Source organism: Sinocyclocheilus rhinocerous, unplaced genomic scaffold (assembly GCF_001515625.1).
Source record: "Sinocyclocheilus rhinocerous isolate Xijiao unplaced genomic scaffold, SAMN03320098_v1.1 scaffold478, whole genome shotgun sequence".
Taxonomy (NCBI): domain Eukaryota; kingdom Metazoa; phylum Chordata; class Actinopteri; order Cypriniformes; family Cyprinidae; genus Sinocyclocheilus; species Sinocyclocheilus rhinocerous.
In genome coordinates, this window is record NW_015651483.1 from 749,165 (window position 1) to 768,566 (window position 19,402).

The 19,402-nt window shown below is 36.6% G+C and overlaps 2 protein-coding genes across 3 annotated transcripts in view; one reads left to right on the forward strand and one right to left on the reverse strand.

The window, feature by feature from the left end:
- LOC107712864 (peroxiredoxin-6-like) overlaps positions 1-6,815 on the reverse strand; it is an 8,856-nt gene extending 2,041 nt beyond the window's left edge. The window contains exons 1-3 of the mRNA XM_016518229.1: positions 6,666-6,815; positions 4,107-4,263; positions 2,381-2,527 (exon numbers count right to left, since the gene is read on the reverse strand). Of these exons, the coding sequence (XP_016373715.1) occupies positions 2,381-2,527; positions 4,107-4,263; positions 6,666-6,805 (444 nt within the window). The 5' untranslated portion in view covers positions 6,806-6,815. The remainder of the gene's footprint in view (positions 1-2,380; positions 2,528-4,106; positions 4,264-6,665) is intronic.
- A 788-nt stretch (positions 6,816-7,603) lies between these two features.
- Positions 7,604-19,402, forward strand: part of LOC107712867 (phospholipid phosphatase 6) — a 30,976-nt gene continuing 19,177 nt past the window's right edge. The window contains exons 1-2 of one of the 2 annotated variants that reach the window (XR_001636838.1): positions 7,604-8,273; positions 11,973-13,453. Coding sequence is in view for 1 of the 2 variants with exons in the window: in XM_016518235.1 (XP_016373721.1) it covers positions 7,793-8,273; positions 11,973-12,340 (849 nt within the window). In the remaining variant the exon portion in view is untranslated. Of the gene's footprint in view, positions 8,274-11,972; positions 13,712-19,402 lie in introns of those variants that run through there. The other variant, XM_016518235.1, reaches the window with a different exon arrangement.

Below are 19,402 nucleotides of genomic sequence, written 5' to 3' on the forward strand. Positions count from 1 at the left end.
GGAGGCCTGCGATCGGACGCCGAGGTTGCTTTGTTTCTTCTTGATAGGTGAGTAACACGGTGTCTGCGCCGCAACAGCTAAAGTCCGTCTAGTACACTGGACGCGACAAAGCGACTGTTGAAAATCATTTGAAATTTGTGTCAATACGTCATAAATAGAACGCAGCAGCAGTTTTCTGTCAGGGATTTGTCGTGTCGTGCTGCGCTGCATCCAGTGTAGACCATAGATATGTATACGAGTAGTATAATGAGTATCATAGTATTTTGTCGCTCCACACCACTCGCGTCCGGTGTAGACACGGTGTAACATTGGTTTTGCTTTGTTTCACAGAACTAATCGTTGCCTGGGTTGCGTACGTATGTGTGGGGCGGAGCTATCAAAATAGGGGCAAGACCCTTTCGGGGTAGAGGCGTGTTTGTTTTGGTGATTTCAAATGTCAACATTGGCTATCAAAAATCACTTACCACACCTTTAAAGTTCAAAAAACACATTATTTTCCACATACTGTACATTATTGTTTCTCCTCTATGCCCCACCTTTCTGAAATGTGTCGATTTTTACAAAGCTAATCGGTCTGAAAAAAAAGGTGTGCTCTGATTGGCCAGCTATCCACTGCATTGTGATTGGCCGAATACCTCAAGCGTGAGACGGAAATGTTAAGCCCCTCACATACTGTTGATGCCGTGTCCTGGCCGGAGCGACGAGACAAAAACATTAAAACCCATTATAAACGAGGCATTTGTTGCATCCAGTGAGGACAATTACTGATTATAATGACTTATACTGTCTTTTTACGCATTGCGTTGCATTGCATCGCGCCGCGTAAACATAAAACCATGTCTGCATTTGTGATCGGAGAAATGACAAACAACAAGCCCTACTCTACACTGCCAAAAAAACTCGCTTTAAATATATAAAATATAAAAACTCTTTAAATATAAAAAACGTACTTACAGTCTGAGAGTCAGAACAGCCGGCATTGTAGTCTACTCTACCAGGACCAGGACACGGTCCTCCATAAAATGTACTGCACACATCTGAATATTTGGGTTGAACTGTTCTGGAACAGTGTTGTAAATACAACTTAACCACTGATTTCTAGTCATGTCCTCTTTTGGAAAGCCAAAAAAAGTAGTTTCACTTTCACAACGAAACACACGGCGGCTAGAGTGAGCGGCAGCCAGCTTGAGTGAGCATCGGCGGGCGGGCTTGAGAATGGCGCGGCTGGTGGATTCGACGAAGGAGCGTCCGGAGGGCTTGCGGCAACAACATGTGACGACCCCGGGCTGGACTCCGCTTCGTCCACGGTGAAAGTTGATGTATTCCCTCAGCGACCAGCACAGATAAAGAATATCTCTTTGGATTTGAGACTTTAGTCTTTGCAACTTTACAGATCTTCTTTGTGCACCAAGAGTTTGTAACACTCCAAAGAGAAAGGAAAACTTTAAATCGCATCATATGACCCCTTTAATATAATTAAATACAAATTAAGACTTATTGGGACCCCCTGATTAAGAACCAGTGTTATTTTAGTAACATTGAGATGCTGTTACAGCTCTAGAATTGTAATATTTTAAATTAGTTTTTATTTTTATATGTTCTATTTTTACTTTAGTTAAATTTTTTAAGTCACTTTGTTGTGCAGTTTTGTCATTATTATTAGTTTTAAAATGTCTACATAGTAATTTTTTTTATTTCGGTTTTTGTTTTAGTTATTTTGGTACATAACTACATGGAAATAAGAAATGCTGCCTTGGCAACTAGCCAAAATAATTATAATAAAATTAGTTTACTTTAGATTTTATTTCAGTTCACATTTTTTCTTTTCAACAGCATTAACTCCTTTTTGAACAGTAGTGCATACGAAATTTAGGTTAGGAAATATAAAATAATTAGTATAATAAAGCAATGAAAATATTTTCAGAATGCAATTTCTGCAACTTTGATAACATCCCCTTAAAAAAAAAATTCATGGTATCACAGATATAGGACTAAATATTATATTATATTAAAAGTATTATAAATTTAATATTAATATTAAAATACATATTATAAATGATTTATTTGTAAAAAAAAATTTCAATAAATATTACAAGCAGATTATGTGTCAGCACAATATTTATTTTTGTATGCATTTATATTAGTTTTAAAATCTATATAAAATGATTAATTTCTATATTTAGTTATTTTAGTATATAACTAAATGAAAATTAGAAGTGTTGCTTTGGCAATTAGCTGAAATAAAATTAGTTAATTTTAGATTTCAATTAATTTAACATTAATTTCATTTCAAGTAACAAAAAAAAAACTGGTTTTTGAGTTTGTTCACTTCAATAACCCTGTTGAGAACAATTAAAGCATGGTTGCGATGGAAACTCACACAGCGGGCAGTGAGGGGCATCCCATCTTTATCCCTCTCATCAGGGTCCAGCATCCCCAGTAAGACCGATAACTCCCTCTTGTCATCTGCTATGATGGGAAAAGGCACGGGACAGCAGGCTTTGTCTTGGTTAAACGACACTATGTCCTAGAGAGAGCAAAAGATACAGAACTATGAAGTCATATTCACTGTTTTTGCAGATTTCAGTCAGTCATCCTTACTTGTGAAGCCTTGTTGGAAGAAACAGTAAATTAAAACTTTTTTTAGTAAATATAAAAACTCCTTTACAAATTCAAAGCCATAAATAATGGAAAATATTGGTTTAATTTTATGCTTTACAATTACGAGCATTACAGTATATGTATACATCTGGATATTCGTATACGAGTAAAGAGTGTAGTGGTTTACCAGTGACTAACATCGCACAAAACACATTGTCTTGTGGGAACCGGGTGTCTGCAACATTCACATGAATTTGAAAACAAGAGTTCAGCCAAAGGCACATGTGGGTGTGAAAGTATGTCTTTATATTCAGTAAAAGAGTTAGCATTAAAACCGTCAGACCGTAAAATAACAGCAGCAGCAGCAAAGCTGTGTGCCTCAACGCTTTACAAACTAGTTCTTAATGCATTTTCTAGAGTTATTATGAAACGTTTGGCCAAGTTCAGACCCTTGGGAAGCCAGATGTCTTGTAACATGTAATCAGCCCTTTTGTTAAACTGTTCAGTGAGAATTTCAGGGAGAGTATCAGAGAGAGTCACCTCTCGGGATTAAAGTAAGAACCAATCAGAGAAGTCCTCTGTGTGCGTTTCTAAGAGCTACAGGCCAATGATTAGATGTTTAAGTGAATCCCAAAACAATGCAGCATCAGAGAATGGAGTTAAGAAAGGGAGGCCCATGTGACCTCTTAAGTGTCCGTTTATGAGTATCATACAATTTCATCAGTGTACACTACGGTTCATAAGTTTGTGGTTGGTATGATTTTTGATGTTCTTGAAAGAAGTCTTACAAAGTAACTGCATTTATTTGATTACAAATAAAGTAAAAACAATAATATTGTGAAATGGTATTACAATTTAATGCAATTTAGTGATTTAATTTAATTTTAATTTTAAAATCTATTCCTGTGATGTATAGCTGAATTTTCAGCATCATTACTCCAGTGTCACATGATCCTTCAGAAATCATTCTAATATGCTGATTTGCTGCTCGAGACATTTCAAACATTTCTTATTATCAACTTTGAAATCAGTTGTGCTGCTTAATATTTTTGTGAAAAGAGTGATGCATTTTATTCAGGATTCTTTGAAGAATAGAAGGTTCAAGAGAACAGCTTACATTTGAAATATTATAAATATATTTACTATCACTTTTGATCAATGTCATGCATCCTTGATGAATACAACTATTCATTTCCTTTATTTACAAAAAATTAAAAAAAATTAAAAATTAAAACTCCAAACCTCAAACTTTTCAACAGTAGTGTACATGGGATTTAGGTTAGGACATAAAAAATAATTAGTATAATGAAGCAATAAAAATTGCAGGAGGCAATTTCTGCAACAGATATAGGACCAAATTTTATTTTTAAATATGACACATTTAATAGTATTTTATTAACATTAAAATACTAGAAAAAAAATTAAGATTTACAAATTAATAATGTCAATATTATAATAAGAGTTCAATATTTCTTTTGTAGGATGTACGCGTGTAATCTGCAGACCTCACTCCATTTGCGGTGGTCCTCCACGCTGTCAATGGACAGTGCGATCATCTTCACGTCACGTTTCTTAAACTCATCGTGAAGCTTCGCAGTGCGGGCTAGCTCAGTCGTGCATACTGGAGTGAAGTCACGTGGGTGAGAGAACAAGATACCCCATCTAAAGAGGAAAAAATAAAAATAATTTAGTATATGTAAATGGACAACTTTTGACAGCTCCAGGACTTTGTGAAAGAATCGTCAGATCATAATTCTGCAGTTTTGTATCCCACCTCACAGACAGTTGGATCAAGCCCAGTGTGTTACAGGCATTCAATTCTTCCTACCTTTTAGATAAAAAGGAACAGCACAACCCTTTTTCTCTTTAGTAATATACTGCATCACCACCAGTTAAAAAGCAGATTCTTGCCAGCACTAAATTACCCATTTAATAAAAAGAGCAACAGATAATGGGAGATTCAGATTAAATGGTAATTGATTACAAATTCATGCTTGTTTCTGTACTAGATAAGTAACAAGTGGCAGATTACAAAACAGTTGTGTCAGGAAACCATCTGGGTGTAGAGACAATTAGTCATATTGTGTAACCAGGTCACATGTTTTTCCAAGTTATAAGGAAAAGAATCATTCACTCCCTGGAGACATGAATTTGAGCACGTCTGAAAACAGTCTCTTTATATATCTGGGAAGTTCTGGGAATCTCCCATTAGCTAGATAAATATAACATTATCTCCATTCAGCCCAAAAGATTTTCAGTATTGTTTAGTAGAAATGCACAGAGCAGCATTTCTCATTCAAAGGCCAACAGCGGTTTCGACTGCGGTTAAAGAAACAACGCCAAACTCTTTGGATGTCACGTCACATGATCGCCACAATGAAAGGAAACTCAAACACTTGCAAACTGTTTTCACAACGTAAATTGGAAGACAAGTTTGAAAGGGGACACTTTAAAATGGTCAAAAACAAGAAGGTTTTGTGAAACTTGTTTTTACACAGTTGGGAAATGCAGAAGGAAGGGTTGCCAAACACTCTCTTATTTATCACGACATCTGCTACACGCTTCAATTTCAGCATCTTCCGCTGTGGGAAGAACCTCCTAGACACACTGTCGAGGAAGTTTGGCTTGAAATGAGGGCCACAGTCAGGCCCCCTTCTGTTAGATAATGCATTAAGGGACAAATGAGGACAGTTACACAACTGTATATTAAGAATGCAACTTTTTTTTCAGGTCAGTTCATTGACCTCAGCCTGCTTAGCAAAACTTTTCCACTCCGCTATGAAAAGATGACGCGGTAAATAAACAGCTCATACTGCTTTCACGTTTTTTTTTTTGTTTGTTTCAATTTAAAACAGGTTATACCATGTATACACTACTGGACACACGTACATGGGTTGTAGATGCCCATTATATTCCATAAGTGCATCATGTAAATTTAAGCATGATTAGACTATATACACTACACAGCAAAATTTAAAATATATTATCACCCATAAATATATTTAAAGTTGGATATATAGTAAATCCAAAATTACCTGCATCCATATAGTACTCTTATGCAAAGCAATAAATACTATATCAAAATTTTGGGTCTGATTGTTTACATGGTCGCAAAATGTTAGCTATATTATTGCACAGTTTTAAGCTTTAAGTTTTAAATGCAACAAAGTATGAACATATTAAGATATTATAAACATTAACAAGGAGTTTCTGTAAAGTGGCTTTGAAACTATGTGTATTGTGCTACACAAATAAAACTGACTTGAATTTAAAATCTAAACCTTAAGACATCACATTTTAAATGAAATGAAATAAAATAATTTTGGCACAATATGGGTGGACTTCCAAACACTTTACACTCTTGCCAAAAACCGCAACAATACTGGCCTTGTTAATCTAGCGGCCATAATGACTAGGCACATTTTACACCCCATCCCAAACACTTTGTACACAAATTGTACAAAGCTGGTTTAAAGAGAACACTGACATAACTTTGAGAAATTTGCGTTTTGTTTAATTTAAGGTTCTTGATTTGACCTCATATGTGGCACCCTTTTTAAAATACATTTGCATTTACATAATATACTAGTTATGAATTCTACAACGGTTTGTTTGTTCTATTATACTGAGTGCATTCCTGTGCAGCAATGTCACTCCATGCAATAAAACCAGGGTTTGCACTAGCATAGATTCCTAAAGCTTCCTGACTGCAGATTTCTTATGGCTTAAACTTAGCATTAAGGGTCTTTCAGACTCCCTTTAAGCCAACTCTGCTGCAATAAGAAATAATACTTATTTTGTTTTTAAGATAAAAAATATTGCTAATAACATTATTCAATGAGTGTATTCCGTTTAAGTATAACGCTCGACATAGAAAAGCGGATGTAAGCCGCTATATGCCACATCACAAGCAGTTATATTGGTAAGGTATCGGTCATGTTAATGTCGCACATCAGCTACCTAATGATCATGCGTAAATGTGTCAAACCACAATAAACGCAGATAGATCGTGTCCGATTAGGCCTGCTCGCTCAGAAACAAAATTAATCTATTTAGCTACTTACGAATTTCCCAAGAATTCATGAAATTTGATCTTGCCGATTGTAGTCTCTGCTTCAAAGTTAGGTAACACGTCTCCCAACAGAATTCCAGGCATGACTGTTCTCCTTTGGACTTTTGCGTTATAGTCGGCACGTGCGACCATGGAATGGAGGTTTATATGTATCAGGAAGACAGAGGTGGGCGGGGCGATGCTTCTGATTGGACGAAACGCCGCCACCTCTCAGAGTTCAAAGATTAAACGAAGAACCATAGACTGTAAAAAACGCGAAGAACTTGAGAAAACTGGGTTTTAAAAATAATTTTTAATGTCTCTACATCATAAATAAAATATTGCATTGAGCAGATAAGACGTAACTGCATTTTTCTGCAAGACTTTTTAATCAAAAGAATGTAGAAAAATGCAATTATGTTTTCTGCTTTATTCAATATTTTATCATTGCACATGGAAGAAACCACAACTGATGTAGTAGAACCTTACCAATGACAAATCTCGCCTTCTGCATGTCAGTTTATTTATTAATCCTATATATATATATAATTTAGTTAAAATATCAAACAGCTTCTTTCTTCATGTTGATTTTTACCTTGCGTTTATTATAATAATTTTGACATGCTGTTCATACTTAAATACCATTGCATTAATTACTTGTTTGTATTTTTAATAACTAACATTTATTCTAATATCGTATGTCAGGTAAAGCACAAGACACAAATACTCAACAAATTATGCAGTGATCTGTACTTGCATGAATGTGAGTGACCTGATGATGTGGAACAACATTTCAATATTTTATTCAAATAAATCTAAAACCTATCATACGTTTTTGTACTGTTTTTAATCCACTTTTGTATTATAGTACTTCATTGTTATTTGACGTAATTACTATGTTAACTTATTTTGTAATGTAGTCACATGGCTGAAGAATAACGTTACCATTTTTTTCCCCAGTGTGCATTGCGCAGAGAGCTGCTTTTCAAAGATGGCGCTGCACGGTAGTCCAGTAAGACCAGTTCTCTGTTATCACCTGTAAGACTACGACCTGAAAAAGACAGATCCAAAAGCTATATTATAACACAGAAGACATTCCAATAATATCGGACTAGCCTGTCTTGGCATTAGTGAAGTAAAATGCCTTCTCCCAAAGCGCGGAGCAGCGCGGCGCGCAGCGGCAGTGTTCCGTGCGCCGGTGGAAACGGGCGCTACGAGTTCGTCTCTCTGAGCCGGACTCCCCCGCCGCACCTGCTGCAGAGGCAGGGCTCCGATCCCACCGCGGCCCGGCTCCGAGCATCTGAGAGCCCCAGCCGGCGACGCGGCTCGGGTTCGTCCACATCCTCCACCGGCGGGCAGCAGTTACCGGAGGAAGACTGTATGAAACTGAACCCGTCCTTCATTGGGATCGCGCTCAGCTCTCTGCTGGCCATCGACCTGTGGCTGTCGAAGCGCCTCGGGGTGTGCGCCTGTGAGGACGCGTCCTGGGGCAGCGTGCGGCCGCTCATGAAGCTCGTCGAGATCTCCGGACACGGGATCCCGTGGCTTGCCGGTGCCGCCTACTGCCTATACAAAAGCGACAGCGCCGCCGGTCAGGAGGTCATGCTGAACCTGCTCATGGGTAATGCGCTTTAACTGCTGCTTACTAATGAAGTGGTCGGATTTAAAATGAGTTTACCATAGAACAGGGGTGTTCGATCTTTCAGATGCCCCCTGAGCCCCAAATATGATCGTCTTCATGCAAGGCACCCCATCCTTAAATGTCAAAGGCTAGGGCCTACATATTATTATTATTACTGTGAAAAATTAATATAATAAATTATTGTAAAATATTATTTGTAAAATATTTAGTTTTGATTACGTTACAGTAGAAATAGTACAAAATGGCACTATGCTGTTAGATGTATTAAGTAGTAAATCAAGGCATTTATTTACTTCAATTATTTAAAAAATAGTTTTTATTTAGTCAATCACGTTTATTTTAATCAATTGATTTATTTTATTTAAATGTATTATTTTTAAAATTAGTAATTTTGTTTTGCTTTATTTTAATATATGTTTTATTTTAATAAAATGTATTTCTTTAGACAAATCTTTATTATATTTTTTTCATTTTTATTTTTTTTCCTGGTAACACTGATTTTTACACAGACCCCATTGCACTCTATTGCGGCCCGCTGTAATTGCCTGGGCCCCACATTGAAAACCCCTGCCATATAGACACCACTCAGACATGCAATGTTGCTCTTGCAATGTAGGTCAATATGGGAAGACGTTCCTCGTGGTAAAAAGTAATGTGTTGCTTTTGTTAAAAGACTTTTATTTATTCTTCTGTACAAAATGTGTTTTTTTTTGTGCTGTAAAATCTAAATAGTATTTTTGGATGGTGCTGCATGGATGAACTTCTGGATATTATGAGTGTGTCATTCCTTTAAGTGGATTTTTCAGGAAACAGTCCTTTACTTTTAAGGAGTAAAACGGAGGTTAAAAAGGACGGAGGTTAAAAACAGATACAATTTTGCAGAGAAAATGTTGGTGAACAAAATCCATGTGATGTATTGTGAAGTCTTGTGGCTATACTTTGGAAACTGTATTTTAATGTTTATTCTTGCTGCACTGCCTTGCATCATAGACTTGCATTGTAACAGAATAGTGTCTGCATGATATTTCTCAATTTTTAAATAATTTAGCCACTAATCTCTTGGGTTTAATAAAAATTTTTAAAAAAACAGCTTTCGAATTCACCCCTGACGTATATAATTTTTTCTACTACAAAACATGAACGTCATGAAATTTCACATAGGCTAATTTAAACCTCATACCTTATTAATTCTCTGAAACTGTCATACGAAAAACTTATTAGAAATTTTTGTTTAGTCAGCTAATATCAATCTTATAGGCTGGCTTCATATTTTGATTTCTTATATATTTTCGCCACTCTTTCTGGCTCTATTTCAGGCTCATTCTCTTCCATGATGCAAGGACGCATATCATAGCCACCTTCATCTCCTTCCACTTTCCATATGACGCATCCCTCATCTTTTTCTTTTAGACCTCTCTTTTATTCAGATGTTTTCAGTGCCTGGTGTTCCTGCAGTTGAATCATGTTTCAATTCAGTTTAGCTTTCCATTATTGATGTGGCTTATTGGCAACCCGTTTAAAATGCAACAGGCTTCTTGTTTGTTGCTGCAGAGAGATCCAGACATATTTATCATGATTCTCTGCGGTATTTCCAGAGGAAAAATGGAGCGATAATCACTCACTCACTAATCCCACTACAGCAGCTGTGTCGTTCCACTGACACCCTGTTACTTTGACATCCCAGTCATTAATGTTGACATTTTTAAAAACTACTTTGAACTGGATGCATGGCCTATTCAGCTTGTTAATGAAACAGTGTTTGGTCTGTTTCCAGAGGTGATTTGTAACGTCTTCGCCCAATTTAACATCTTTTACATTTAATTTTTAACATTTAATTTTTAATCACAATGCCTTGTGTTCAGATGCAGCTGTAATCAATCATACAGTATTCTGAAAAGATCGTTCCACTCATCACTGTGGAAAAATGTTTTCTGTGTGACCAGTTGTAGTTGACCATGATTGGTGAAATGGTTCCCATCAACAGGACCTACTGCAAGTGGGGCTGTAAACCTATAAAACACAAGTGATACATTTGCTCTAAGAATTGGTTTGCATTAAAAGAAAGTGCCAGAAACTCCCACTGCCTGAAATGCTTTTGGTCTCTTTAAAGGCCGCCTTTCTGAAAAGCCCAGTCTGCTCTGGTTGGTCAGCTGGCCCAGTGTGTTGTGATTGGTCAGCCATTTAGAATGTGTGTTGAAAATGTAATGCTCCTTACCATTATCAGATTTCAGTTCCCACGGCTTCATGAGCAGCTGTAAACAGGATTATATATGCTAACTGTGGCATTAGTATTGGAGGATCATACAATGCTTTTTGGCCTTGCAGCATCTCCTTAACTTAGCAAAATCGCTTACCCAACTATTCTTTGAGAACAGTCCAAAGCAGCTATTAGGTGGGCTTAATGCAAATGTGTATGTGACATAGCTACAAACACATTTTCAAACACGTTTTATTAAGGCATCCTATAAAGGCCAATTCACATTGCATGACAGATGGAGACAAACGGCAACAAACATGTAAATCAGGTTTTGTTGGATCAGTGCATTACTCCTTTCAACATCTGTAGCCGTTGATCTGCATTTGTTTTTCTGGTTGCAATCTCATGACTCTTGGCTAGGTCTGCGTCTGTTGATGCAGTGTGAACTGGCCTTAAAGGGATAGTTCACCCAAAAATGAAAATTACCCCATGATTTACTCACCCTCAAGCCATCCTAGCTATGATTTTCTTCCTTCAGACGAATACAAAGTTGTATTAAAAAAAAATGTCCTGGCTCTTCCAAGCTTTATAATGTCAGTGAATAGGAGTCGAGATTTTGAAACAAAAGAAAGTGCGTTCATCCATCATAAAAAGTGCTCCATGCGGCTCCAGGGGGTTAATAAAGGCCTTCTGAAGTGAATCGATGCATTTGTGTAAGAAAAATATCCATATTTAAAACTTTATAAACCATAATCTCTAGCTTCCGCCAACTGTTGTATGCACATTCATGAGAGAGTGGCATAAGCTAGTATCGCGAGAACCAAGTTTTGTTTACAGCAAAGGAAAACCAGTTTCCTCTTGGTTTATATCGAAATCTTCCAACATTTTTCTTTACAAATCCTCGTTTTGTACTTTGAATTTGTGACCAATGTTTTGTTTTGCTCTATGTTCGTCACTTCTCACCGGAGCTTTCGCTACACCTACGTCCTACTTAGGGCTGTGCAATTAATCGCATGCGATTGTCAATCACATGCGATTAATTGCACAGCCCTAGTCCTACGTCATCCGATGGAACGCCACTCTCTTGTGAACATGCGTACGACGGTTAGCGAAAGCTAGACATTAAAGTTTATAAAGTTTTAAATATGGATAGTTTTCTTACACAAATGCATCAATTCACTTCAGAAGGCTTTTATTAACTCCCCCGAGCCATGTGGAGCACTTTTTATAATAGATTTATGCACTTTATTTTGCTTCAAAATCTTGACTACCATTCACTGCCATTACAAAGCTTGGATGAGCCGGGACATTTTTTTTTTTATATAACTTCAATTGTATTTGTCTGAAAGAAGAAAGTCATGTACACTGACTTGAGGGCGAGTAAATCATGGGGTAATTACAATTTTTGGGTGAACTATCCCTTTTATATTTAGGTTGGATACAAGTTCGCCTGACTTACGTTTTCATAATTTATTTTTCAGCCTTGGTTCTGGACCTGGTCCTGGTCGGCGTGATGAAAGCTGTAGTACGGCGGCGACGTCCTGCCCATAACCGTATGGACATGTTTGCCACGTTCTCTGTGGACGGCTATTCCTTCCCATCAGGCCATGCCACACGTGCTGCAATGTGTGCCCGCTTTCTATTGGCCCATCTGGTTCTGGCGGCCCCACTCCGCGTTCTTGTCCTGCTCTGGGCCACATTTGTTGGTTTTTCTAGAGTTCTCCTTGGACGCCATCACGTGACGGATGTCACGTTTGGCTTCCTCATGGGCTACTGGCAGTATAATTTGGTTGAGATGCTCTGGTTGTCTCCAGTCATGTTGCAAAGCACGATTGGACAGCTTCAATGAGAAGCTAAGACTGAGGTCCCCATTATTTGAGGATCTAGACACATTTGTTTGCTGCCAGTATGCTGGTAATAATTCCTTAATGTCTGTCAAGTTGCTTTATGTGCATGAGTTTATCACGTTTTCTTGAATGTAAAGTCACATATCTTCTGCCAGTAATATCCCAGGTTTTAGGTTCACATTAGATCATATTGAACAGATAAATGAGTTTATGTTGGAGAAGTGTAAACAGGTTTCACTTGTTTTCCATCACTTGAAGTTATTTCTCTACTTCTTCAGTCAGTACTGTGATAGATTATTCCAGTCTTAATGAATCAGCTGCCAATCCTGTTCTGCTCTTTTGAGGATTGGTCCTTATCAAAGGAGGATGGATGAGGCGACCTCTGGCTTCTAACATTCTGTCCTTGATTACAGAATAAAACCTCACCATTGTGATACTACATTTTTATAACACCTGCAACACTAGGCATCGTCTTGAAGATTTGGCTTCCATTTTAATTAAAAACCAGCCAGATCTCTAATTAACATGAAAAGCTCTTCATGAATGAATATTTAATTAAACAAGGGAAGAGGATTTGAAATTTCAGTGCAGATCTAATACCTTTAGGGTATGCGGCGTCCTCAATAGACATTCACAGGGGAGTAGTTCTGTTACCTCTGAAGGGTTGTATAGGGTTCCTCATTACACTGATATCTATCCTCTGAAAAAGTCTTTTGTGTGTTTTAAAGCTCTGTTCTGTGTTTGTGTCTCAAAAGAGTGAAATTGTTTATTTTTCTGTGCTTTTTTTGTGACCGTGTTAATCACTGTTAAACTTTATTGTACTTTTTGACGCAGTCTTATTGGTCTGTAGAAGTTTGCTGTATTTTGCTACGGTCTTATTCAAATTTGCTGTTTTTTAATTGGGTTAAAGCCACAGCTGTAATTATAGAGTCATAAATCACATGATATGCTGCAAATTGTTGCCATATATCACAGGAGAACCTGTCATAATGACCATTTGGTAGCATTAAGCAGGTGTAAATTGCACCACGTTGGCCATAATTTTGACTAAAGTTCTGCTGAGTTGTCACTCTCAGACTGGACTAAGAAGTATTCTGATAATATTACTAATCATGGTATCATACTATCTCAATTAAGTGAGTAAGAAAAGGGGGGGAGGGGTGACTTTCCCATTTGTGTTTTTGCATGGACTTTTTACAATTTTGAGACTTAGTTGTTGACAATTGAAAATAACTTTGTCATTCTACTACTTCTTCGTGTATGTTTATATGGCCAAAAATATATGGACGCTCTTATAACCAGGTTTGGCTATTCCTTTAATTCCACTGAGCACAGTCTTAATGCTACACATGCACTGACATTATAGAAAATTGGCTTCCAACATTGCGGCAACAGTTAACATTTGTCCTCACAGAAATGTCTGGAATAGCCAAACCCATACTTTCTAAGTGTCTACATATTTTTAGATATATATTACATCTTATTACATTCCACTGGTTATGCAGAAGAACTGAATAGGAAAAATAAAGATTATATGTGACCCTAGACCACAAAACCAGTCTTAAGTCGCTGGGGTATATTTGTAGCAATAGCCAAAAATACATTGTATGGGTCAAAATTATAGATTTTTCTTTTATGCCAAAAATCATTAGGATATTAAGTAAAGATCATGTTCCATAAAGATATTTTGTAAATTTCCTACTGTAAATATATTAAAACTTAATTTTTGATTAGTAATGTTATGATGTATAAATCTCCATTTCGAAACATTGACCCTTATGACTGGTTTTGTGGTCCAGGGTCACATATATAGACAATATAGTGTTTGATAACTCTGTATTTTACAGTGTCTCTCCATATTATGCATTATACTGTATATGTGATAATAATAGGGTATTTTTTTCCAGTTCATTTTCATTCCACATTTTTTTCTCTTTAGTCTCAGTATCAGGCAGATGTCAATTCTGTCATTTCAGTTTCTTTCTTTTTTTTTTTAAATCAGCATGTGTATGTCTGCATGTGTTTTTAATGAGAATTTCTCACATTCTGTTCAACCCTTTCAGGCTGGTTGATCAGTTGAAAGAGACTTTTGAAACACTGTCAAGCTGGCTGTCAGCTTTATCCAGTCATAGGTCTTCCTCTTTTAAAGTACTGTGGCATCAAAGATATCGACAAATCCACCCCAAAAATCTAGAGATTTTTCTTCTTTCTTTGATATGAAATATTTCTTCTCTGACAGCACATGCTCTCAAAATGATTCACAGTAATAAGTTTCTGGTGAAGGTTGTGGGCGTTTTGACTGTTTTAAGAGAGCCATATGCACCTTTTTCGTTCGCAATAACTGTTATTTCTTGTGAATCGTTTGATCATTTGTGCAATATCACAATTGAGATGGCAACCAATAATGTTATTTTAAAATTGCAATAACTTTTGTGCTGTTTTGGTGATGGTTGTTTGCTAGGGACCATGTGTGTTATTTTTTCTTTAGGAGATAGAGAGGGAAGACGTTTTTATTTAATTCACGTGTTTTGGGTGTACGGTCATTTTAAATGGCTTCACCAGCTATTTCACAATCTGACATTTGATCGCTGAGTAGTCTGCAGTGAAAAGTGGCCATTTACATTCACCAATGTCAAATTTACAAGGGATATTCATAAGCTTATTGTGGTGCCTGCTATGACTGTTGATTATATTTGTGATGTAAAATATACTCTACATCCATCATAATGTGATTGTATTTTCTAAATAAATATGAAGACATCATGGCTTTGTGTCTTTGAATTATTTTTTTCTTTGAACATCTAATCTTGTGAGTAAGTCTTTGGCACTGTAAAGCAGGAAACTCCACTTTTCTTCAGCGTGATATCTGTTTTACAGTAAGCTCTGAAGCTCAGAGAAATATCTTGCACCACTTGCAACCTATGATGCAACCTATATTGCTGTAAATTTTTCCATACGAAGGTGTGGGACAGGTTAATCTGTATGAAAAGAAACCTGTGTTATAGAACAAATAACAAAACGCATAATCTGGTTCTATTATGTAGTGTGAGCAGGATGTGAGACTTTTACATATAAGGAAAACCATTTAAGAATGGCGTTTTGATATAAGTAGTAGTTTCAATATAATCTGTCAACCCTTCCTTTGAGACTTTGTTCAAGCTTGTACCAAAATATTAATTTTCTGCCCTTGTATTTTGGTGCATACATCATTTTTGACAGGCCCCATATCATGTAGCACAGTGTGTTCATGGGAAAATGCTTGATAGACTAGACACTTCATGTTTTCACGGCTCTCCGTAACACTTTTGAGTAGCAAATATTTGTGTTAGTGGTGTAAATCACCCTGCAGAATAAATGATTCGGTGATATACAGTAGGTCTGTTCATTTTACATTAACAAGCAGCACATTAAATTATAACACTTTGCAATAAGGTTGAATTTGATATCAGGTACTGCATTAGACGTTATCACCCGAGAACCGTCTCTGTCACGAACGAATCATTCAGAGAACGGAGTAAGGTTTGAACGGAGTAAATGATTTATTGAAGAATGATTCTTTGACATTTTTTTTGGTATCTGGAATTATATTCCTAAGTACTGTGTTTATTAGACACTTATGACATATCAGCCCACGCTGTAAATGGGAAGGCTGAGTATGAGTCTGGTGCATTTGAGTACAGGAGGAAAGGACTGATTACACATTCACACAAAAAGATTTTTAGAAGTTGTGACTAAAACAAATTATTGGAGTAGTAGGTTTTACAGGGAAAAAAAACACTATTTCATATTCACTTCAATGTGTTGCCTGCTGTTTCTTTGTAATTGTTTTACTAGAAATTTCTGAGTGACAATAATGAAAAGTGTTAATATTTGCTAGTTCATCTTTGGATATTTGATCTATTGTGTAAGTATCAGCATCAGACATATCAGAGCATTGACATTCATTAGCTGATATCTGATGTTTGGTAATTAATTAGTCTTCAACCGGGATTTCATAAACTCCACAGCACTGAAACGGCATTAGTTAAGGTCACTACTGATTCTGGCTGCCTTTCTATTTTGATTCTTCTTGATCTCAGTGCCGCTTTCGACACACTGTTGATCATTCAAATTTACTTACTCACTTAGAGTCTGTCTTTGGTGTTTCTGATACTGCACTAAGCTGGTTTAAGTCCTATCTTTTAGATCGAAAGCAGTTTGTAGCTGTCGGTGGTTGCAGGTCTGATATTGGTGTTGTGCAAGCTGGTGTTCCTCAAGGATCAATTAAGGGCCCTTTTTAGCATCTACATTTATCCTCTTGGTCAACTTTTACTTGGTATGAACTTCTACTTTAACACAGATGTCACCCAGGTTTATATACATTCAAAGCCTGATGTTAATGTGGCTGTGTCCTTTCTTTCTCTGTGTATTTCTGTGATTAAAAATTGATGTCTAGAAATTTGACACTTTTTTGTCTAAACAGTGACAAGACGGTAATGCTCATTAGTTCACCCCACCAGTTAGGTGCGGATTTCATGCATCAACTAGTTCAGACATGCCTCCTTCCCTCAACCCCAACCCAAACATTCATGTACAACTCCATTAGGCATTGGGTGAACGACTTTTCTGGAATAAGAAAAGGTGAGGATGTCATGGTCAATTGTACTTGTTGAATAAAGTATAATTCGTATTTGCCTTGACTTAACATGAAAGAACAACAGAGCACCGACAAGTGGAAAAATAGCGTTAGCCAAGCAGTTTTGATAGTTAATCGGTTGTTGTTTTTTATTTGATCAACTAGCTTGTCAAGTGTGCATGTTAGGACTTAGTGATATGACAATACGTGCAGCTTTTAGTGTGTAGGAATTATTGGAAAGTTGGAGTGGCTAGAGAATCATGGACGAGGAGTGTGATGTGCTTGATGCGATTACGCTTATTATAAGTGCAGAATGGCACGAAAGGAAATTCACACTCACACAATGGCAGGCAATTTTTGTGCGCGCTTTATTAAAATTATATATTGGAAATATGTATTTATGGCTATTTCTGGATCGAGCCAGACAAAATAATATAAATCTGATCATCTTCACATGATCACCACTAGATGTCCTACTAGTAGTTCTCTACTAATTATTATTCTTCATTCCTTAGTGGTTTTCACAACTTTTGATAACACACGGAAAGATATGATTATGAACATTATGGAATTTAAGTCAGTATCAAGTCATTTAAGTATTTTAAGTGTACTTTAAGGTGACAACTGTAGGCCTAGTTACTGTAATTACTAATGTATTACTGTAACATATCTTTTAAAGGTGCTGTATGTAGGATTGACACCGAGCGGTTGAACTAGGTATTGCAGTCCAAATTCAAAATATTGCAGAGGGTTTTTTTCACCCGGCCCCTCCTCCTCAGACTTGACGCACATGCAGGTTGCCAGATTGACGACACCAACAGGGACGAGTGCACATGACGATGAATAAAATGAAATACGCTGTGTTTTCCGCCAACTGGCAACCCGCGGTGTCGAAATACAATTGGGTAAACTGGCAGTGGGTGGGTTTCACAAACCAAAACAGAGACCCACATTCCGGCCCGGAACGCACATTTTCAAAGGAGAATAACTGACTGTAGCATTGTTTTTCAGATAAACAAGTATGTTAACTTAGCATGTTTCTTAAATATCTGCAAACATATTATGGTATTTTTATGCTTTAGTAGAGTCAAAAACTTACATACAGCACCTTTAAAGCAACCAGGATGATTTGACATATGTATCTTACATTGTTTGCTACTAAATAAACTGATTGTTACAAGTACTAAACTGAAAGATGTTGTTTTTTGTGATTAAACCAAATGTTCTCAAAACTATAATGCTGCAATGACCTCTGCTGGAAATAATGAGGATTACACTGCCAATTATAAGTAAACATCAGTAAAATAATTGTTAGTTTTCCAGCTTTGTTCACATTAAAGGACAACCTGTATGACTTACTTTAATAAAAGTTTTAGTGACCACTGACATTTTTTGCACAAAAAAATTGCACACTTCATTTATGTTCAATAGAAACAAAAGAAAATCATCCAGGTTTGGAGCAACATGAGAGTAAATAAATTATGAACTATCCCTTTACAATTTCACATACATTTCTCATGAAATTAAATGAACCACAGTGATTTTGATGATGATGAAATGTATCTACTATTATTATTTCTTCTCTTACCACACAGAGACTCTCAGAGAGAAAACTGAGGCAACTTCCTCCAAGTTACATAGTTAAATACTAATATAACATATGTTCTCCAATAAGTGATGTTTTTCATTCTTTTCAGTACACAGTTCTTTTCAGTAATGTAGACATATCTATTTATCCTTTCCACAACTTTCAGGTTTTCAGGCATTTAGAAGGGTAGATGTGATCTCGGTTTATAGTATCTCATTTTGTAGGGCTATAATATCTGAATTGAAATGGTTCCATTATTGAAAAAATAAAAAATAAAAATCTAGTCAGTTGGCACACATCTGATATTCAATGTTAAACATTGATTTGTTTCTTTAAGTAAAGGGTTAACCCTGGGACATATATCACCCCACCCTCTAAAGCTCTTTCACCTTATTATTCTTCATGGGCTTTCAGCTTTAGTTCAGCTTGTGAACAAACACAAACATGTGATGCATGTCGTTATTGCCCAAAGACAAACCATATGCATTTTTAATGTTAATTAAACATTAAACAAATGTAACAAATGTTTGTTTTATTAATAACTACAGGTTTTAGACTATTGCGAAAAACCAATGGACTCATCTTTGGTTTTCTGATAACATTTATGACAATACCCAAAGATAAAGACTTGCATGTCTGTGATAATGTTTGAACATTCTTGACTTCAGCACTTAACCTACGCTGTTTTTCCCCATCATTTTTCATTCCGGTTTGATCCACCTTAAACCAGTGGCAGCTGAGACCACCCTCTTCTTTGAGACTTCAGAAACGCTCAATTGTTTACAGGCTGATTTCAATAAGACGGTTGCCAGGGAAAGCTGCTCTAACTATTTGGAACAGAAAAACATCCTTTTGGCATTT